This window comes from Scyliorhinus torazame, chromosome 18 (genome assembly GCF_047496885.1).
Source record: "Scyliorhinus torazame isolate Kashiwa2021f chromosome 18, sScyTor2.1, whole genome shotgun sequence".
Lineage (NCBI taxonomy): Eukaryota > Metazoa > Chordata > Chondrichthyes > Carcharhiniformes > Scyliorhinidae > Scyliorhinus > Scyliorhinus torazame.
Genome location: NC_092724.1, coordinates 103,324,465 through 103,346,472, shown reverse-complemented (window position 1 = coordinate 103,346,472; position 22,008 = coordinate 103,324,465). Strand labels below are relative to the sequence as shown.

Here is a 22,008-nt window from a genome sequence, read left to right as displayed (position 1 = left end):
GATGGAAAACAAAAACAGTTGTGCATTGATATTATTTGTACAATTCTCTTTTCTTTTGTTACCTCCAGGGAAGCTGTCTTTACCTTGCAGTATAACATCCGTGCCTTCATGAATGTCAAGCATTGGCCGTGGATGAAACTGTTCTTCAAAATCAAGCCACTTCTAAGGAGTGCTGAATCTGAAAAGGAAATGGCGAATATGAAAGTGGAGTTTGAGAAAACTAAAGAAGCACTTGCCAAATCTGAAGCAAGAAGGAAGGAATTAGAGGAGAAAATGGTGTCTTTGGTACAGGAAAAAAATGACCTGCTTCTTCAAGTACAGTCGGTACGCTTTCTTATTACACATAGGAGCAGGATGTTTGATCGAATAATTCAGTGCAAACAATATTACCAAGATAGTTCATTTTCTGTTGAATTTAATGAACGTTCAATCCTCCATTGCTTTTCTTTAAAATCCTACATTCATTATGAAGGACATTGAACACATTTGTCCAATATTTTCACACATTGCCAGCATTAGTCAACGAATGACCGACTTCCTTTACTCCATTTATCTGTCTTGAAGCTAGCTTGAGAAGATTTCACTTCTGACACCAGCCATCCTTATAACTTTGTTGTGAAATATTGCCAGTTTATGCCTAATAATGGGAAATTCTGAACTGAAGCTCGTGCCCACTGGGAATGGTTGATACTGCCAAATGCATTTCACACAAAACCTGTAAGGATGATAGTGTGAGTGTAATTTCATTCCAATAATTTGGGTGATATAGAACATAAGCATCAGAGCTGAAGTTTTGGCATTGGTAAAAAAAAATGTACTTTAATATCACTGGTTATGATGAGCCAATAAAAAATGTACTCACTATTCCAATGATGGGAATTTGAAATTAAATAATAAACATCTCAAAATTCATTGACATAATTAGGTTCATTTGAAATATTGTATTGTTTCAAGATCTTTCCCAAATTAGTGATATATCAGGTCAAACTTTTGAAGCATGTTGTATTCAGGACTGGAAATCTCATCACCATGAGGCATTTCAGGTTCCCAACATAGTGCCAACTGACTCTGATTTTTGCAAAGAAGGCAGGAAGTGGCCAGTTGCCTCATGGTCTGCAAACAAGCATGTAAACAAGCTAATTGATTGAAGGGCCGTTTTCAATCTTTTAGAGGAGGAAAGGGTCACCTGGAGGGACCTTGAGGCAGAAGTAGCCACTCAGGGACAGAGTTGTTACTCAGAAACCTGTATCAGAGGAGGAAGGCCCAGGAATCCCCATTGCATTAGCACTCAATGGCCATTGTGTAATCAGTGCTCTCTGAGAGTTTAATCAGTGAGAGCTGGGGTGGAGGGTAGAATGAGCTTACATGAATCATGGGGCATAGCAAGGGGTGGAGGATCCCATGATAATGCAGATGGAGGCAGGAAAGTCCACTCATGGAAATGGTAATTAGCTGCTCTGAACAGGAGATAAGCAGCGATGAGGAGCAGCCTCAGTGGCAGCAGTGGCAGATCCATGGTCATGAGGGACACAGAGATGCGGAACAAGGGTCTGGGAGGCAACAAAGGTGACACCCTCATCTTAGGATGTAACGATGAAGAATAATATTCAGGATGCGAAAACATCAGTGCTGTCGGAGACCTGCTTCAGGCACCCAACAGAAATAGAATGCTTCACGTGATGCTACTGCTTCAAGTGTCTGTCATGTTGCTCGGGCACTGATCTCCTCTTTCTTCCATTACAATCTAAGTCGACAGCCAAAGTAATGGCTGCCAGGTCCCGATGCAGGGATGAAAATCCAGCCCGTTGTCTCGCGTCTCAGTCAGTGAAGTTCACATATCCCATGCTTTTTTTAAATGTTCATTCCTGTCACTGAAACATAGTAAGCATGCATATTTTGTCTGTCAGGAAAGTGAAACTCTGGCAGATGCTGAAGAAAGATGTGAGGGGCTCATTAAGAACAAAATTCAGCTGGAGGCTAAACTTAAAGAATCAAATGAAAGGCTGGAGGATGAAGAAGAAATGAATGCTGAGCTCACAGCCAAGAAGAGAAAATTGGAAGATGAATGCTCAGAACTGAAAAAAGATATTGATGACTTGGAGCTTACCTTAGCCAAAGTTGAAAAGGAGAAACACGCTACAGAAAACAAGGTATGAATATACATTGATTCCTGCAGCACATAGATTCCTACTGCCTTTATAAGCACTGTAGGTGTACCAACATCACATGGGCTGCAGCAGTTCAAGATGGCAGCTCATCACCACCTTCTCAAGGGTAATTTGGGATGGGCAGTAATTGCTGGCCTAGCCAGCAATGGCTATCCCTTGAATTCATATTTTAAAAATTAGGATACTTTTCTGCCAGCACTGGGTGACATAACTTTTTCAGAACATTAAATATTGACAATTTTATAGAATGGTGAAAACACATGGATGTTTTTCCCAGACCATGATAAAATTATTAATTAATCTGAATAGTGTTATGCACACTGGATAGCAGTGAAATTTACATGTTCTTTGGTTCAAACAGGTCAAAAACCTTACGGAGGAAATGGCCAGTCTTGATGAAAGCATTGTCAAGTTAACAAAGGAAAAGAAAGCTTTACAAGAGGCCCACCAGCAGACATTGGATGATCTACAAGCTGAGGAAGACAAAGTCAACACTCTCACCAAAGCCAAAGCAAAGCTGGAACAGCAAGTTGATGATGTAAGTGTCCATTACACTGCAAATTTAGTATAACTCTTAATCCAGCTATTTTCTTCCTGAACTCATCCTGAATATGTATGCTTGCTTTGAATCTATGCGTATCAGCTTGAAGGGTCTCTGGAACAAGAAAAGAAACTGCGCATGGATCTTGAAAGGTCGAAGAGAAAACTGGAAGGTGATCTGAAACTAGCTCAAGAATCACTAATGGATTTGGAAAATGACAAGCAGCAAATAGATGAGAAGCTCAAAAAGTGAGAATAATTGACACTGCTGATTTCATCTTCTGCACTGCATCATTTTTCTGTACACATTTATTTAAGTCGATCTATTTGTTTTACAGAAAGGAATTTGAAATTAGTCAACTATTAAGCAAGATTGAGGATGAGCAGGTCTTGGCCTCTCAGCTGCAAAAGAAAATCAAAGAACTTCAGGCAAGTCGCGATATGTAAACAATGTTTACAGTATTTTCTCCAATATGTATCATGCACAATTGCATAATGCAAAAGTAAAGATGTATCAATATTTATTTCAGGCTCGTATTGAAGAGCTTGAAGAAGAAATTGAAGCTGAACGTGCCTCTCGTGCCAAGGCTGAGAAACAGAGAGCTGATCTTGCTCGGGAACTCGAAGAGATCAGTGAAAGACTGGAAGAAGCTGGAGGTGCAACTTCAGCACAGATTGAAATGAACAAAAAACGAGAAGCAGAATTTCAGAAGATGCGCCGTGATCTGGAAGAATCCACCCTACAGCATGAAGCCACGGCTGCTGCTCTTCGTAAGAAGCAGGCTGATAGTGTCGCAGAGCTTGGGGAACAAATCGACAACCTGCAACGTGTGAAACAGAAACTTGAGAAGGAAAAGAGTGAGTTGAAGATGGAAATTGATGACCTCGCGAGCAACATGGAATCCGTAACAAAATCTAAGGTATGGTTCGAAAACCCTTTCAAAGTTGAATGTATTAAGAAATGATCAATGTCTTTGGCTTAACATGTGTAAATTACTGTGACCATTTCCTTAAAGGCTAACTATGAGAAGCTCTGTCGTTCCCTGGAGGACCAGCTGAGTGAGACAAAGGCAAAGAATGATGAACATGTTCGCCTGGTTAATGATCTATCAACCCAGAAAGCTCGCCTGCAAACTGAAAATGGTATCAATTGCAATCAAGTCAGAATTTCTAGCACTTAAGTGTTGCTATTTGTGCTGCATCTTTTTTTAAACTAGTTTGATGTCAATCCTTAATTTATTCCTAGGTGAATTTTCACGCCAAATGGAAGAGAAGGAATCCTTGGTTTCTCAACTGACAAGAGGAAAACAAGCATTCACTCAACAGGTTGAGGAGCTAAAGAGACAACTGGAAGAAGAACTGAAGGTATTTCATTCTACAAACAGTCTGAGTGTGATACAGAGTAGATAAAATGGTGAGCTGCTCAGCAAGGTGCCAAGTACATACGCCAAGTTTTGTCCAGAAATATTTGGCCCATATTGTTCCATTCAGCTGTTTGAAAATAGGGATAATGCAGTGTGCATTAACTGACTGAACTGATGCTTGCATTAGTGCTAGTCATATACTATACTGCATGGATTCAACAAATTAATGAAGCATACATTTGCTAGTTAGGATTACAATAATTCGTAAATGCCATTCGTACAGTCCAATATTTGAAACACAAGATTATTTCAACATTTTCACTTGATAATTTCCTTTTATTTCTATCTTGTTTAAAGGCTAAGGGTGCCTTGGCACATGCTCTGCAGTCTTCCCGCCATGACTGTGATTTGCTCCGTGAGCAATATGAAGAGGAACAGGAAGCAAAGGCTGAGCTCCAACGTGGCATGTCCAAGGCCAACAGCGAAGTCGCTCAGTGGAGAACAAAATATGAAACAGATGCAATCCAACGCACAGAGGAACTGGAAGATGCCAAGTGCGTCCTGATCACCATACTTTTTTAAAAACATAGAATTTACAGCACAGAGACAGGCCATTCTGCCCCGATGATCCATAACTGTGATTTTATGCTTCACACATCCTAGCCTTATCTCACCCCAATCAGAATGTCCATCTATTCCTTTACACTTCATGTATTTAGTTAGCTTCTCTATGAATACATATATGCTATTTGTTTTGGTGTTAATGAGTTCAATGTTCCAGGTAGTCTCTGGCTAAAGAGGCTTCTTCCAAATTCATTCAAAGATTTATTGGTGATTACTATGTAAGTATGGCTCCTAGTTTTGGACACCCACATCTCTGAATCTAGCCTATAAAATCTCTTCATAATTTTAAGTAATCTCTTAAGTATTCCTTCAGCCTTGTCTTTCCATAGAATCCCCACAGTGCAGAAGAAGACCTGTCAACCCATCAAGTCTGCACCAACCACCCGAAAGAGAACTCTATCCAGGCCCACTCCCCCACCCTATTCTTGTAACTCCACGCATTGATCATGGCCAATCCACCTAACATGTGCATTTTTGGACTGTGGGTGGAAACTGGAGCACCCAGAGGAAATCCACACAGACACTAGGCTAATGTGGAAACACGACACAGTCACCCAAGGATGGAATTGAACCCGGGTCCCTGGCACTATGAGGCAGTTCTGCTAGCTAAAGTGCCACCGTGAATTTATAAGTTTTCTCTCCATAATTTTGCCATAGGTGGAACAGTGGTTAGCGCTACTGCTCCCAGCACCAGGAACCCAGATTTGATTCCCGCCTTGGGTGACTGTGTGGAGTTTTCACGTTCTCCCTGCATCTGCGTGGGTTTACACTGGGTTCTGCGATTTCCACCCACAGTCCAAAGATGTGCAGGTTAGATGGACTGGCCATGCTAAATTACCCCTTAAAGTTCAGAGATGTGCAGATTTTAGGTGCTGGGGATAGAATGGAAGGGGAGTGGACCTGGGTAGAGTTCTCTTTCAGAGGGTCAGTGCCGGCACGATGGGCGAAACGGCCTCCTTTGTTACTGTAGGGATTCTATTATTTAAATGTTTCATACTTTGTATCATTATTTTCCAGAAAAAAACTTGCTCAGCGACTCCAAGAGGCTGAGGATCTAGTCGAGGCCGTAAATTCCAAATGTGCCTCACTGGAAAAGACCAAGCAGAGACTGCAAAATGAAGTTGAGGACCTAATGATCGATGTAGAGCGAGCTAATGCTGCTGCAGCTGCTCTTGATAAGAAACAGAGGAACTTTGACAAGGTGAGGTGCCGGCATAGTGATAATGTCCCTGGACTCCAGAGGTCCAGGCTAATACGGGCAGCATGGTAGCACAGTGGTTAGCACTGTTGCTTCGCAGCACCAGGGTCACAGGTTCGATTCCCAGCTTGGGTCACTGTCTGTGTAGAGTCTGCATGTTCTCCCTGTGGGTTTCCTCCCACAAGTCCCGAAAGATGTGCTTGTTAGGTGAATTGAAAATTCTGAACTCTCCCTCAGTGTACCCGAACAGGCGCCGGAGTGTGGTGACTAGAGGATTTTCACAGTAACTTCATTGCAGTGTTGATGCAAGCCTACTTGTGACAATAATAAAGATGATGATGATACTCTGGGAAACATGAGTTCAAATCCCAATTAATTATTAAATCTGCAATTAAACAATAGTCTCAGAAATGGTGACTGTGAAACCATTATTGTTGCAAAAATCTATTTGGTTCACTAATGTCCTTTTGGGATGGAAATTATGGTTACCTGATCTGGCCCCCATGTGAACCCAGGCCCACAGGAATGTTGTTTAATGACCTAGCAAGCCACCAAACTGCTACAAAGTCAAAAAGCAATGAAACCTTATGGATCACCCTGCATTAACACAGCTTAGTAGATCCTGCAAAATCCTCCTTACTGACATCTGGGAATTTTGTCAAAATTGGGAGAGCTGTCCCACAGACCTGTCAAGGAACAGCCTGATATACTCATACTCATTGAGTCATATATTGCAGACAATGTCTCAGATACCACCATTATCATCCCTGGGTCTGACTTGCTGATGGGACAGGACACAGCAGAGGTATACTGTCAGGAGGGAGTTGCTCTGGGAGTACGCAACATTGAATCCGAATTCCACAAAATCTTATGGCGTCAGGCCAAATATGGGCAAGGCAGCTTCCTGCTGATGACCATTTTACTACTACCACCGCCCTCGCCACTCTCCTTGAATTCCCTATGCCACTCAGCTGATGAATTGGTGTTCCTCCATGTTGAACAATTATTGTAAGAAAAACATAGGGTGTGATTCTCCCACTGCACAATCCTTGTGGAGACAAAATTCCATCTTCATATTGAAGATACTCTCCACCATGTTGTGTGTCACTACCATTGCGCTAAATGGGATAGGGTTAGAATAGGTCCAACAACTCAAAACTGGGTATTCATGAAGCACTGTGGGCCATCAGCAGCAGCTGAATTGCACTCAACTGCAATCTATCGCTTCATGGCCTGGCATACCTCCCACTCTACTATTGCTAACAAGCAGGAAGATCAACCACTGGTTCAGTGAAGAGTGCAGAAGGACCTGCCAGAAGCAGCTCCAGGTATATCTAAAACTGAGGTATCAATCTGGTGAAGCTACAACACAGGGCTAGTTGCAAGCCAAACAACATAAGCAACATACAGTAGATAAAGCTGTGCGATCCCACAACCAATGGATCAGATCAAAGCTTTGCACTTCTGCCACATCCAGTTGTGAATGGTGATGGGCAATTAAATAATTTATCGGGGAATGAAGTTCCCCAAAAATACCATCCTTAATGATGAAGGAGCCCAGCATATCAGTGCAAAAGTCAAGACTGAAGTATTTGCAACCACCTTCAGCCAGAAGTGCCGGGAGTGTGACCCACTTTGGCCTTCTCCTGAAGTCTCAGAACTGCAGATGCCAGTCTTCAGATAGTTTAATTCACTCCATGTGAAATGAAGAAATGGCTGAAGGCACTGGCAAAGACTATGGGCCCTGACAACATTTCTGGCAGTAGCACTGAAGACTTGCGATCCAAAACTAGCTGCGCCCTGTAGCCAAGCTGTTCCAGGACAGCTATAAAACCGGGATCTACCCGACAATGTGGAAAAGTACCTACAGAAACTTCTACCACCCAGAAGGACAAACCAGCAGATACATGGGAGCACCATCTCCTGCAGGTTTCCCTCCAAGCTACACTCCCCTCCTAACAGCACTGGACTGTAGCAGTTCAAGAAGGTGTGTCACCACCACCTTCTCAAAGACAATTATGGATGGGCAACAAATGCTGTCCTGGCCAGCGACACCCACCTCCCGTGAAAAGGGTTTAAAAAATTGGATCTGTAAATCTGATTAGGAAAGTAGAAAAGTTATGATCATTTTCACCCGAGGATTAATGACAACCTTTTAACTTTATGTACTGACAGATTCTGGCAGATTGGAAACAAAAGTATGAGGAATGCCAGTCTGAATTGGAGGCATCGCAGAAGGAATCTCGTTCTTTAAGTACCGAACTCTTCAAAATGAAGAATGCTTATGAGGAAACTTTGGACCAACTTGAAACACTCAAACGAGAGAACAAGAATCTTCAGCGTGTGTTATTTTTCAAATTTACTGCATTCTTTTAGTCTTGTGTATAACTCTCTTGCACAATCCCATTGTAAATGCTCCAACATCGGTCATCATGTCTCCAGCTATCTAGGCCATAAGTTCTTTCCCTAAACCGTACCACCTCTCTACTTTAAGATGCTGCATAAGCCTTGCTCTTTGGCCCATTTTCTAATATCTCCATACTGGAGCACCTCTTCAGGTGGTGGTGTCCTGTTAAGATCACTGGACTTGTGATCCAGAGGCCCAGACTAATCCTCTGGAGACATGGGCTCAAATCCCACCATGGGAGTTGGTGGATTTTAAATTTAATTAATAAATCTGGAATACAGAGCTAGTCTCACTCATTGTTGTCAAAACCCATCCGATAATTTATTGCCCTTTAGGGAAGGAAACCTGCCACCCTTACCTGGTCTGGTCTACATGGGACTCCAGACTCACAGCAATATGGTTGACTCTGAAATGCTTTCAAGGGCCATGGGAGTCGGGAGTGGGGGGGGGGGGGGGGGGGGCTGCAGACGGTTTTGTGCTTTGCCAGCGATGCTTGTATCTTGTGAATGAACAAAGAAAACATGGCTCAATCACAAATTTTATTTTATAAAACCACTGTGAAGGTCTTTGGACAGTTTACTACATTAAAGATGCTATAAAATGCAAATGTTTGTTGTTGTAGAGAAAGCTGATTCACTGTCAAACATTGTTTCTTTAAACAGAGGAGATATCAGATTTGACTGAACAACTTGGAGATAGCAATAAGGCACTGCATGAGATGGAAAAGGCTAAGAAACAGGCTGAGGCAGAAAAGTGTGAAATCCAGAGTGCACTGGAAGAAGCAGAGGTATGTGAATAAATGGTCATGATTTTCATTGAGATCATGCTGTTTCCAACAAATCTGAAAGTGGGTTAAAAACACAGCATCCAAGAACATAGGAACTGGAGTAGGCCAGTCAGCCACTCGAGCCTGTCCCGTCATTTAATGAGACCATGGGGGCAATCTACCAGCCGCGTTGCGCCTGAACGGGGGCGTGACATGGCTGTTAGGTGCTGGGAGAGGCTTTCCCCGGGCTTCCCGACAGCTGTTACGCCTCGCAAGATCTAACCAGATCTCACGAGACGGTGTGATCTAGATTCCCACCCACAAAGGTCGACATCCAGTCTCACAGAGTGAAATCGGCTTCGAAGCTAACTTACGACTGCCTTTGCCGGATCAAATGGCCACACAGCAACTACCGGCCTCACCGAGGAGACAACAGCCGGGTACCTTTCAGCATTGATCCCCATGAACATGGACCAGGCAGAATGATATCTAGGGGTGGGGTCTCCCAGGCCATCGGAGGCCCCTGGGTGGTCGGGCTCGAGGCAGGATGGCACCCTGGCACTGCTGGCACCCCCAGGCACCTTGACACTGGCACTCTGGCAGTACCACCTGGGCACTCTGGTTGTGCCACCTGAGTACCACCCTGGCACTGCCAGGGTTCCCAGGAGCACTATCAGGCTGACAGGGGCACTACCAGGGTGCCAGGTTGGCAGTGCCAAGGTGCCAAGCGGGCATTGCGTCAGCACCGGGGATCAGGCCCGAGAGTGCCCTGCCTGTATATCGAGGGGTGGACCGTTGATTTGGAGCGTTGGGGGGTCCGGACTTTAAGTCAGAGCGTTGTGAGATCGGGGCGGCATTTAAAAATGGCACCTCAATCCCTTCCTGCGCCGAGGAGTTCCGCTTGTCGGAGCACCTCAGTGCAGGAAACGCAGCTAAGTGCAGCCTCGACAGGGCGTTCTATGCCAGGGCATGAAAACAAGAGAGGGCCAGTAGATAGGGAAAACAGGCCTAATTTGTGTAATCTCTCCTTGTGGCTTAACCTCTGAAGTGCAGGTATCATTTTTCTAAACCTACGTTGTTCTCCTTCCAAGGGCAAAATATCCTTTCTAATGTGTGGTGCCCAAAACTGTTCACAGTACTCCAAGTGGGGCCTAACCAGGATTTTGTATAGCTGCAGCAAATATCTGTGTATTTATACTTCAGTCCTCTAGATAAAGAAACTTTGGCTGACTAGCATATTTTATTTCTCCTTATTTAGGCGTCCCTCGAGCACGAAGAAAGCAAATTTATGCGTATTCAGCTTGAACTAAATCAAATTAAATCAGAAATCGACAGAAAGATTGCTGAGAAAGATGAAGAAATTGATCAAATTAAGAGGAATAGTCAGAGAGTTGTGGACGCTCTGCAAACTTCTTTGGAGGCAGAAATCAGAAGCCGAAATGATGCTCTGAGGATCAAAAAGAAAATGGAAGGTGACCTGAATGAAATGGAGATTCAGTTGAGTCATGCAAATCGGCAGGCTACAGAAGCTACAAAGCATCTCAGAACTGTACAGACTCAACTTAAGGTATGGGCAATGTTGTCGCCTTTAAAATACTTGTAATAAATGTTAAATTCAGTTAAATGTCCTCTGCCAGTGCTAAGTGATTATGTACAACATTAACTGTTGGTCTCATCAAATGTAAGCATCTGCAAGTTAATAAGAAACTCTCTCTATGTTATTTAGGAGGCACAGTTGCAAATAGATGAAATTTTGAGGAGCAATGAGGACCTTAAGGAGCAACTGGCTATGTCTGAACGCAGAAGCAACCTTCAACAGGCTGAAATAGAAGAACTGAGAGCAGCATTGGAGCAGACGGAAAGATCTCGCAAGCTGGCTGAACAAGAACTTATTGATGCCAGTGAACGCGTACAACTTCTGCACTCTCAGGTAATTGCTGCTGGAAGATTGAAGAGTGTTGTCCAAAGGCTTTACGTGGAGTAACTTTTTGTGCTTCCCTCATGTTTCATTTTTAATAGAACACCAACCTCATCAATACCAAAAAGAAGCTTGAAATAGACATCTCCCACCTTCAGTCTGAAGTAGAGGATGCCATTCAGGAGTCAAGAAATGCTGACGAGAAGGCAAAAAAAGCAATTACTGATGTAAGTGCTAAATTCAAAGTGAAGTAACACTTGGATCTTTCATGCTTTATACAAATTACATTTTGTACAAATACCTGGAATATGGGCATCGTTGGCTGGACCAGCATTTTCGAGTCAACCACATTATTGTGGATCTGGAGCCACAAGTAGGCCAGACTAGGTAAGGACAACAGATTTCCTTCCACGAATGACATTAAATCATCATTCGACTTTTGATTCCAGATTTTTTATTGAATTCAAATGTCATCATCTGTGATTGCGGGGGTGGGGGGGTGGGGGGGGGGTGGGGGAGGTGGGGGGGGGGATTTGAACCCGAGTTCCCTGGGTCATTAGGCCAATACGAATACTACTACCCCACTGCCTCCCTTAATAGATATGTTGTACTTAATTACTACAAGGCGGCTATGATGGCTGAAGAGTTGAAGAAGGAACAGGATACCAGTGCTCACCTTGAGAGAATGAAGAAGAACCTTGATCAGACGGTGAAGGACCTGCAGCACCGGCTGGACGAGGCTGAACAATTGGCACTGAAAGGAGGAAAGAAGCAGATCCAGAAACTGGAAGCCAGGGTATGTAATAATATCGATTCCCTGATAACTTGTCTGAATAGCAGAGCAGAAACATGGAGCATTTACCTTGCATTAAAACACCTTGCATTAATTTACACTCCCCTATCTTAGGTCCGTGAACTGGAGAATGAATTTGAAGCTGAGCAAAAGCGTAGTGCAGATGCTGTCAAAGGTGCTCGCAAATATGAAAGGAGGGTCAAGGAACTCAGCTATCAGGTATGGAATTAAAATTTGAAGTTCATTCAAAATGTAATAAAATTGCATCAGAAATTATTAATATTGATATTCCACCTTTGCTTACAAGGTGCCAGATAGAGATTAGAAATACATGCTCTTGTTTCCATTTTTAACAGTCTGATGAAGATAGAAAGAATCTCCTGAGGCTGCAGGATTTAGTTGACAAATTACAATTGAAGGTTAAAGCCTACAAGAGGCAATCTGAAGAGACGGTAAGTAATTCTGAATTTGAGATGATTTGATGTCAGGTTGTGCCCACTGGAAATGTTTCAGCACCATATTTTCATTTCAAGAATTGAATGCTGCCTTTATATATTCATGCCTAATTATCATTCTATTTGATATCATTCCAGGAAGAACAGGCTAATATTCATCTATCCAAGTTCAGAAGGGTGCAGCATGAGCTTGAGGAGGCTGAGGAGCGTGCTGATATTGCGGAATCCCAGGTCAACAAACTAAGAGCTAAAAGTCGTGACATCCAGGTATATTTTTTTTGCTTTAAATGCAGTAAAATATATTTTCATGGACAGTGATCTTAGGCCCACAACTGTATGTTATTCCAATCATTTGACGCTAATTGTAGCTATTAATGTGCTGGCAGCTTGCTTGGAACTCCATCTTGAGAGAGCTGCATATAAACTTATGCCTGACTGTAAGTAGGGGCGGCACAGTAACACAAGGGATGGCACGGTGGCACAGTGGTTAGCACTGCTGCCTCACATCACCAGGGACCTGGGTTCAATTCCAGCTTCGGGTGATAATTTGTGTGTGAGTTTGCATTTTGTCTCCGTGTCTGCGTGGGTTTCCTCTGGGTGCTCCAGTTTCCTCCCACAGTCCAAAGATGTTCAGGTTAGGTGGATTGGCCACCCTAAATTACCCTTGGTATCCAAAAGATTTGGTGAGGTATTGGGTTATGGGGATAGGGTGGGGTTCTTTCAGAGGGTTGGTGCAGATGCGATGGACCAATAGGGCTCCTTCTGCATTGTAGGCAGTCTATGAACTATAAAAGTTTGCCCAGGAGAGATCAATTGGCCGTCTTGACACGGGCAAGGATAGAGCCCTCAATAGAAGTTTAAAATTTAAATCTTTAGAAAGTGGGGATGTTACAGCCCCACTCTTTAAATGTATAAGATTATGTAACTAGGACGTCGAGCATTTTGCAAATCAGGTTTGACAATGCACAAGATTTGAAGATATAAGCTGAACGCTGCGAAGGCTCAAAATCTGAGACAGAAACTGAAAATTCTGGAAATACTCAGCAGATCTGCCATCACCTGTGAAGGGAGAAACCTAGCTAACACTTCAGGTCAATAACCCGTTGTCACAATCGGGAGTACTTGGAGATGTAACAGTTTTTAAGCAAGGCAAGGAAAGAGAGGAGGGGTAAAAGAACAAGAAGGAAAGTCTGATCGAACGGAAAGGAGGAAAAATTAATTGACAAAAAAGATGATGTTGCAAGACAAAAAGAACTGGCAATGCGACAAGTGAAGAAAAAAATGTGTAAATGGGTTTTGCATAATCGTTACTAATGCTGCCATCCAAGAGCAAAAGCAGAAGAGCAGGGGTTAGGATCTGAAATTATTGAAATCAATGTTGACTCTGGAAAGTTGTAAAGTGCTGAGTCAAAAGCAGAGTTAATGATCCTTAGCTTACATAGAAATAGCATAGGAGGTTGGAGACAGAAAGGCCAGAATGGGTGGAGAATTAAAATCGCAAGACAACCAGAAGCTTGGGGGCATCATGCCTGTAGACTGAATGTAAGTACTGTGTAAAGTGATGACCCAGTTTGTGGTTTAGTCTCCCCAATGTAGCAGTGAATGCATTGTGACAAAAAAATACAGTTGGCTAAAATGAAAGGAGTAAAAGTAAATTGCTGTTTCACTTCGAATACATCTTTGGAGCTTTCAACAATGTGAATGAGGAGGTAAATGGGCAGGTGTTGCCTCTCCAGTGGTGGCACGGGTAGGTATCTTGGAAAAGAGTCAGGCTGTTGAGTTTGTTGGTGATTGAGCTAGTGGTCCAAGGTTGCCCAGATGATTGAGCAAGTGGACTAAGGTTGGCCCAGGTGATTGAACAAATGGACTAAGTTGTCCCTTCAGAGGCTGAAAAGGAAAGGGAAGATGCATCTGATGGGTGGCATAATGCTAGAGATGGATGAATTGGCTGCGGAGGATCTGTTGAATGTGGAGGCCCGGAATGGGGGAAGGGGGAGGACAGAGGAAATCCTATTGTGGGTCTGAGAGGCTGGGGGAGAAAGTGAGAGCAGAAGTGTGGTAAATGGAATGGAAATGGCTGATGGCCCTTTGAACCAAGATGGGAGTAGAGGATGTTGTCCTCGGTTAAGGAAAAATTTTGACATATTAGAAGTGCTGATGGCAGAAAAAGGGTGGGGGGACAGTTTAAGCTCTATTTTGTTTCAAGCTGAAGCAAAGTGAAACGATTTTCTGGCTGCCATGGCGGGACCTGCCAAGGGAGACTCAGCGGCCCAGCCAAAAATCCATTGAGATACGCCGGGACAGGACAATCCCAGTAGTGGATCGGGCTGGAAAAACCCACTTTAAGTCTTTTGAGGAGATGACGTCTGCTTTTATACTATTAATTTAGCATCACTGCTCATGCAATTGTAATTACAGTGTTTTCCCAGAAATTATAATGCAAGAATAGAAATATTTTAAAATAAAATTTAATAACTGGATTTTGTTTGTTATTTTACAGAAGGTGGTGCAAGCTGAAGAATAACTACAAGATTGAAGAGTTCACTGAAGAAATTCGCAAAATGTGTATTTCTTTGTAACTTATTTTTCTATGTTGTTTTAGACTTATTAGTTCTGTGTTACCAATAAAGAAAGCATCAACTGGTTGAGATTTGTCCTGTTCTAATTTATTTAGTTGTGATAAATCAATAGAGAAAAGCAAAGATAAATCAAACATTTGATCAGAAGTATATTAAAGGTCAAATTGGCATGTAAGCCAATTTTATTCTCATTTGCATTTATTCACAAATACAATCAAATATAACTGTTGGTAAGATACATGAAAAAGGTTCCTTGCTAACTCAGTTATTGATTCAATGAGTTAGATCATTAAAATTGTCAAGTTAAATGCTCAGTTAACCAAATTCAATCCAGCACGGAAGGCTGTTATAATTGTCTAGTGCGAGGTAAAAGACTCAGTGCTGCTCTCCGCCTTCATCGTCACAGTTGCATCAAATGATCTGCTTCTTAATAAAATAGCAACGTACAATGATTCTGTCACCTAGGATTTGGCACCTTCGACACTCGATGCTCTTGTAGATCTTGCCCTCCACAACTTCCGCCAAGTGATCACTCCTTATGTGTAAGTCCAGAAAATGGATGCAAGGCTGTACGTTCTTCCTTTTCAAGGATATATTCAATTCCTTTTAGAGAATGACTATTAAATCTGCTTCCTCAGGCAGTGCACTCCTGATCATAACTTGCTGCCATGAGATGGTAAATGCATAAGTTAGAGTTTTGACAGCTTTGGAGCAGGTTGGAGCAAGCAATGTTTCCAAAATGAAATGGGGAGTCTGGGTGTTATTGTGTATGTAAAGACCTAGGAAGCTGAATGGTAGAGTGAACACTGATTTATTCATGGTCATAAGAATCTGCCCTAAGGCAGTAAGTGCACACACAGTATTAGTCCCATTCGGGACTACTAACACACCGGCCCCTGTTTGGGCCGGCATTTATACTAGATTATTATGAGCCCCAGCTGAGCGGGTCTCCGCCCACTAGTGGGGAAGCTCATATTCCACAAGTCCCACGGGTATCCTTGTGGGAGTTATTGTGTTTGATTGTATGGACATTAAATGGGTTTTCACTTGAGTATAGATAAAGAGGCACTTATTGAAATTCTGGTTTGGGCTGCATGGTAGCACAGTGGTTAGCACTGTTGCTTCACAGCTCCAGGGTCCCAGGTTTGATTTCCACTTGGGTCACTGTGCAGAGTCTGTACGTTCTCCCTGTGTCTGCGTGGGGTTCCTTCGGGTGCTCCGGTTTCCTTCTACAATCCAAAGATGTGCAGGTTAGGTGGATTAGCCATGCTAAATTGCCCTTAGTGTTCAAAAAGGTTAGGTGGGGTTCCTAGGTTACGGGGATGGGGTGGAGGTGTGGGCGTGGGTAGGGTGATCTTTCCAAGGGCCGGTGCAGACTCGATGGGCCGAATGGCCTCTTTCTGCATTGTAAATTCGAAGTTAAGTTTGGAGGTGAATGTCATGTTTTACTGTGTTAAAAATTTAAGAATGAGTAAAGATCATCTGCAATATGATCCTTCACCCACTGGCTCTTTGGAATGACATGGTAGCAGAAGATTGTTCCCTATATGTGAAGGTTGAAAGTTTTTTTATGGAAAAAAAGACTACAATCCTCGCAGCCAATGGGCAAAATGACAGAAATCATGTCTAAATTGTTGGGTCATGATTACTCTGAGGTTCTTGAAGACTGAACAATATGACAATGAAAGAATGATGTGGATACATGGACACAAGTTACATCACTATAAAGATGAAAGAAGGCATTACCTTGGCGTGGTTACTTCTTTCCAGAAATATCATCAGGAATAAAGTATTTTAAGAGCTGGATGCTGGTCAGTTGGCTGTTGATGAAAGTTCGAAACTTCTATTGGAATTATTGGATGAAAGTTACAAGATAGATGACGTATTAAATGATATGGACTGGCTTGGGCGCATTTTGAAAAACACGTGGTTATACTGGAAGAATATCATGGACTTCAATGGACTGTATAAGACATGCTTTGTTCGGTCCTCGTGTTTAAATTGCTGGATTGTGCTAAAGTGCCACACTTTTGACAGACTTCTGGTTCTAACTGGTGTTCTGTTCTTGGGATTTCCTAATGGAGTGGATATTTGCTGCCTTGGAACAATTCCTGGGGAAACAGTAATTTCCTGCAGTCTTTGTGGAACAAATGGGGCTTTTTGTCGTGGTGGAGTACTCACTGACTGCCTGATTTTGAAATATTGGATGCAGTACAATGGAAGGATTGGAAACAGGCAGAAAGAGGGTGAAAGTGCCTATAGTGGATCTGTCTATTACAGCAGAAGATAGAATTAAAACATGCAAATTAATACACAGGCTTCAGTTGTTACTCAAAAATATAATTGTGATAAGCAGCCCAAAGCGGAGAGACATGCTCCTCAACGGCACAAAGAAATCTGAGGCAGCTGATACAGATAATAATGAATCTGAATGAATTGTACTGGTCATAAAGAGCTTTAGACCTTTGATCAATGCATTAGTCACGGACGCATTTAACTGTACTGTGCGAGATAGTGCATGCACTTTGACAATACAATGAAAAGATTTGTTTAAATGTTAACTAAAGCAGAAAATGTTGGAAGTATTTTTCAATAAAGTCACAGTTCAAAGGTCTCAGACCTGAAATGTTAACTCTGTTTCTCTCTCCACAGATGCTGTCAGGCCTGCTGAGTATTCCCAGCATTGTCTGTTTTTATTTCAGATTTCAAGCATTTACAGTAATTTGCTTTTGGTTAAATGTTATCTCGATTTGCTAGATCGTTAGTATTGTTGAAAAGTATAGGAATCTAAAGATACTACTTGGTTCAGATTTGGTGATGACAATACATTGAAGAGACTAAAAAGAGTTGTAATTCTATGTAAAATAGTTGGAGTAAGCCATTTTATCAGTACTGCTGTAGTCCTGGACAGTCATTGTCCAATGGGCCAGAGTGGTGAACCCTGGGGGCTGAGTGTGGGTTCAATTGGGAGTTTGATGTCTTGGAACATGGTAGCCTTTTATCTCACTCTTTGTATATTGTTATTTACCTTAATAAACAGTTATTCGTTAATCCATTTGGTGGTCGGCCATCTGTCATGATATTAAATCAACCATCTATGAAAAATGCACAAATGAAATTTGACCTAAAGCATGATATGGCAATTATCTTTGAAAAGTCAATTGATGGACAGGATATTATTGCATCTCATTCACAAAACCTGGTGTTTCTTGTCAAGAGTGATAGTCAAACAAATCTCATTGTGTGAAGGAAATCAGAGAGAGAAATCATTTTGTTTTAAAAATCACGGAAACAATTTTCTCATTCCACTTGTCAAAGATTAAAAACCTTGCTAAAGGATGCAGGTTGATGAAGAATGTAAGAGGCTATTGAAGAGATCAGTGTGAAATGTGAAGTCTGTTAAGATCATATCCTATTGTAAACCTTCCATTGGCTGGTGACTTTAACCCAATACCTGAATCTAATAGCGTAGACAAAATATTTTCATTACACATTTTATAACCTGGCACCTAAATTTAATATTTCTATAACAATTCATAGTGAGTACAAAAGGTGATGATAAGCAAAATCATGGAGAAATGGATAGAAGGCATGATCTGCTGGTTGTTCACATTGACGGGATCTCCCAGTCAATAAAATTATGCATAAAATCCTTAGCTGACCCAATGAACATGAAGCTAATTATTTTCAGTGATGCTTCCCATGCTAATCTTCCTGATGGATATTTGAGTACAACTGGTTTGATTTTCTTACAGGTGAAATGTGAAATGTTGCCCTTTGGCTTGGAAAGCTAAGAAAATAAAGTGTTGTGTTATGACCTGTTTAGGAGAAGTGAATTGACTCCTCTTTGTTCCAAGGGCTGGGTTGGTGTAACAAAGTTTGAATTTAAAAAGTTGATATTGCCAATTGAATACATGTACTTAACTGAGTAACTCAGTGTAATTAATAAACCAGCCTGGTTCCTTAAGTTGACAAGTAAAGCTCACTTGGGCAAAAATGTAGAAATCATTAACAAAAGGTTTCAGATATACAAACATGTCGAACAATCCACTTGTGCAAAAAACAATAACACACATACCGTTCCCCAAGTAAGCAAAAAATAAATCAAAGTCTGCAGAATATAAGGTCTTAAAATTTGGCAAAGGCAAAACTGAAGTGAGAAAAAAATATTCACAGATTTTCCAGATGTTCGATTGACAGCTGAAGGGTCACTTTCCACAGTAACTGTCAGTTTCTCACTGGAGCATGGATGGTTGATTCTCTTTTTTTTTGTAAGTAATAATGTTGATTTCGAATCTTTCTTTAAGAAATCTCAGTTTGCAGCAATGGCGTCTTCAGGTGGAATTTCAAATCATAAACAGCTCAACATTTGATGAGAGAGGCTTCTGAGATCGAGGCTCCCTTTGGCTATTTCTGACTATTAATTCCAGTTCAGTATACTTTGCATCCAAGAGCTGAGCCATGGGACTTCTCTGTGGTGTAAATCTGGGTTTATCTTAGCCACTGTTTGAGGGCTTCATAGACCCAATACGTTCTTTATTATATGTCCAACCAATCACATTATAAAGTAATATTCTACAGAACACATCTTCATAATGTGAGGCCGCAAGGGGCTGGGGATTGTGATAGGCAGGCTGGGGTTCACTCCGTTCAGTAGCTCTGACAGTTGTCCAAATACAAAAAAAGGAATGCTTATTTAAAGGTCTTCAGATACTCAGCAAAACAGATAAGAAACAAAATAAATACCTAGCTCTTTGCTGAGCCTAACTTTACATACCACATATCCCTATTTTAACTTGTACAGCTGATCCGTTCCTCAGGAGAAACTCAACAGAGTGCAATACACAAGTCAGATTACCAGTACGGCTTCTCATGCAGGTCAAAGTTCAATCCAAATTGGGGTTTCATAGAGTCCGTGGTTATCAACAAATATGCAGACTTCTGGTGGCGGCCATTTGATAGCTCCTGCCTGTAACAAACTTTTGGACCTTCTTGCCCCGTTTTGTTTTGGATTTTATGGGATAAAGCAGTGAAGAGTGAGACAGTAAGGAGAAATCCCCCTCCGGTGTATGGAGAATTGGACCAGAAGTGGCCGTGTGAGATGACAAAGTCCTATAATGGAGACACAAGCAGAGCTGGTAAAAAGGGACAGCATGGCGGAGCAGCAGGGCCGCGGGGAGACGGCACAGTGGTCGACCGAGCAGCTGGTAAGGTTTTTCGAGGATTGCTTCGTCAAGCTGAAGAAGTACATGCAGAACCCGATTAAGGCTTCGATTGTTCAAATGGTCAAATGGTTCAGAATCAAGAAATACACGGGAGAGCGATCCATGAGGTTGAACAAAAGTTGTCCAAACACGAGGAGTATATAACCGTGCTGGAAAGCAAGGTGGGGGTGATGAACGACCGCCAGAAAAGAATGCAGGAGAAGCTGGAGGACCTGGAGAATAGGTCCAGGAGGCAGAATCTCAGAATTGTTGGCCTCCTTGAAGGCAGTGAGGGATCGGATGCGAGGGCCTATGTGACGGACATGTTGGAGAAGTTGATGGGGGCTGGGGCGTTACCTCAGCCCCTGGAATTGGACAGAGCGCACAGAGCCCTCGCGAGGAAGCCCAGAGCGAACGAGCCGCCGAGCGCCATGGTGGTATGTTTTCACCATTTCATGGACAAGGAACACGTTTTGCGGTGGGCCACGAAAGAAGGAACAGCAAGTAGGAGAACTGTGAGTTGCGCATTTATCGGGACCTGGGAGCGGATTTGGCCAAGAGGCGAGCTGGTTTCAATCGGGCAAAAACGACTCTCTTTAAGAAGGGGATGAAGTTCAGGATGCTGTACCCAGCCTGCCTGTGGGTCACACATGAGGAACGGGACTTCTACTTTGAAACACTAGACGAAGTATGGACCTTTATCAAAGAAATGAAGCTGGAGGCAAATTAAAAGACACTTAAGCCTTGGAGAAGTACTGTGGCAGCGATTTGTGGTGCTGGATTGTAAAGTTTTAAATCGCTCTATGTGAAATAATGGGCTGTGTGGATGGTTAAAGGTTGATCTGTCTTGCTGGGAGCTTGTTAGAGGGGGGGCGGGGGGGCTTTGAATTTAGTTCTGCTTTTTGGGTGACTACTTTTCTAAAATGATTGCTTCTTCACTTTTTTTTCTGTTGTTTGTTTACTGGGAAATGTGATGCTTTAAAAATATTTGTTCATGTGTTGGGGGGGGGGGGGGAGAGGAGAGTACAATAAGGAGGCAGACTGTTTGGTGCCAGGGGCGGGAACTATCGAGTCAGCATGGGTCACCTGATGCTCGGAAGCGCAATGGGGGGTGGACAGGAGTTAAGTTAGAGCTTGACTTGGGGGATTGGGTTTTTAGTGTTGTTGCTGGCGGGGGGGGGGGGGGGGTTTGGATAGCTGCTTCGCTGACAGGGGAGGAATGTTACTGGGGACAAATGGGAGGTCGGGAACAGCGACAGCCCGAGTTGGGACTCGAGGAAGCGGAGGGTGCAAGCTCGAGGCTGGCCTAAAAAGGGTGATGGCTAGTCAGCGGGGGAAGAGATTTGGGGGGGGGTTGGAAGCCCCCCCGTCCAGGCTGATTACATGGAACGTGAGAGGGCTGAATGGGCCGTTCAAGAGGGCTCGCGTGTTCGCGCATTTGAGGGAATTGAAGGCGGACGTGGCAATGCTACAAGAGACACACCTAAAGTTTACAGACCAGACGAGATTGAGGAAGGGGTGGGTTAGCCAAGTGTTCCACTCAGGACTGGAGTCAAAGACCGGGGGTTAGCGATCTTGATCAGCAAACGAGTGGCATTTGAGCCAGGGAGAATCGTGTCAGACAAGGGGGGTAGGTACATAATGGTGAGTGGGAAGCTGGAGGGGGTGCGAGTGGTACTTGTGAACATATATGCTCCGAATTGGGACAGCGTGGAATTTATGAGGCGGGTGTTAGGTAAGATCCCAGACTTAGAGTCACCTAACCTGATCATGGGAGGGGACTTCAACATAGTCATTGATCCGGAATTAGACCGGTCAAAATCCAAGACAGGTAGGAGGCCGGCTGCATCAAAGGAATTGAAGGGTTTTATGGAACAGATTGGGGGAGCAGACCCATGGAGGTTTGCACGGCCGAGGATGAGTGGGCTTTCCTTTTTTTCACATGTCCACAAGGTATACTCTCGCATCGACTTTTTTGTTCTGAGCAGGGAG

The 22,008-nt window shown here is 42.9% G+C and overlaps 1 protein-coding gene across 1 annotated transcript in view; it reads left to right on the top strand.

Moving 5' to 3' along the window:
• Positions 1–14,878, top strand: part of LOC140394751 (uncharacterized) — a 117,446-nt gene extending 102,568 nt beyond the window's left edge. The window contains 20 exon segments of the mRNA XM_072481969.1: positions 69–324; positions 1,908–2,150; positions 2,530–2,706; positions 2,812–2,957; positions 3,047–3,137; positions 3,239–3,628; positions 3,725–3,851; positions 3,955–4,073; positions 4,430–4,626; positions 5,714–5,897; positions 8,070–8,235; positions 8,964–9,088; positions 10,326–10,634; positions 10,794–10,997; positions 11,087–11,212; positions 11,611–11,781; positions 11,893–11,997; positions 12,135–12,230; positions 12,372–12,500; positions 14,734–14,878. Of these exon segments, the coding sequence (XP_072338070.1) occupies positions 69–324; positions 1,908–2,150; positions 2,530–2,706; positions 2,812–2,957; positions 3,047–3,137; positions 3,239–3,628; positions 3,725–3,851; positions 3,955–4,073; positions 4,430–4,626; positions 5,714–5,897; positions 8,070–8,235; positions 8,964–9,088; positions 10,326–10,634; positions 10,794–10,997; positions 11,087–11,212; positions 11,611–11,781; positions 11,893–11,997; positions 12,135–12,230; positions 12,372–12,500; positions 14,734–14,757 (3,385 nt within the window). The 3' untranslated portion in view covers positions 14,758–14,878.
• Positions 14,879–22,008: the final 7,130 nt, after the last annotated feature.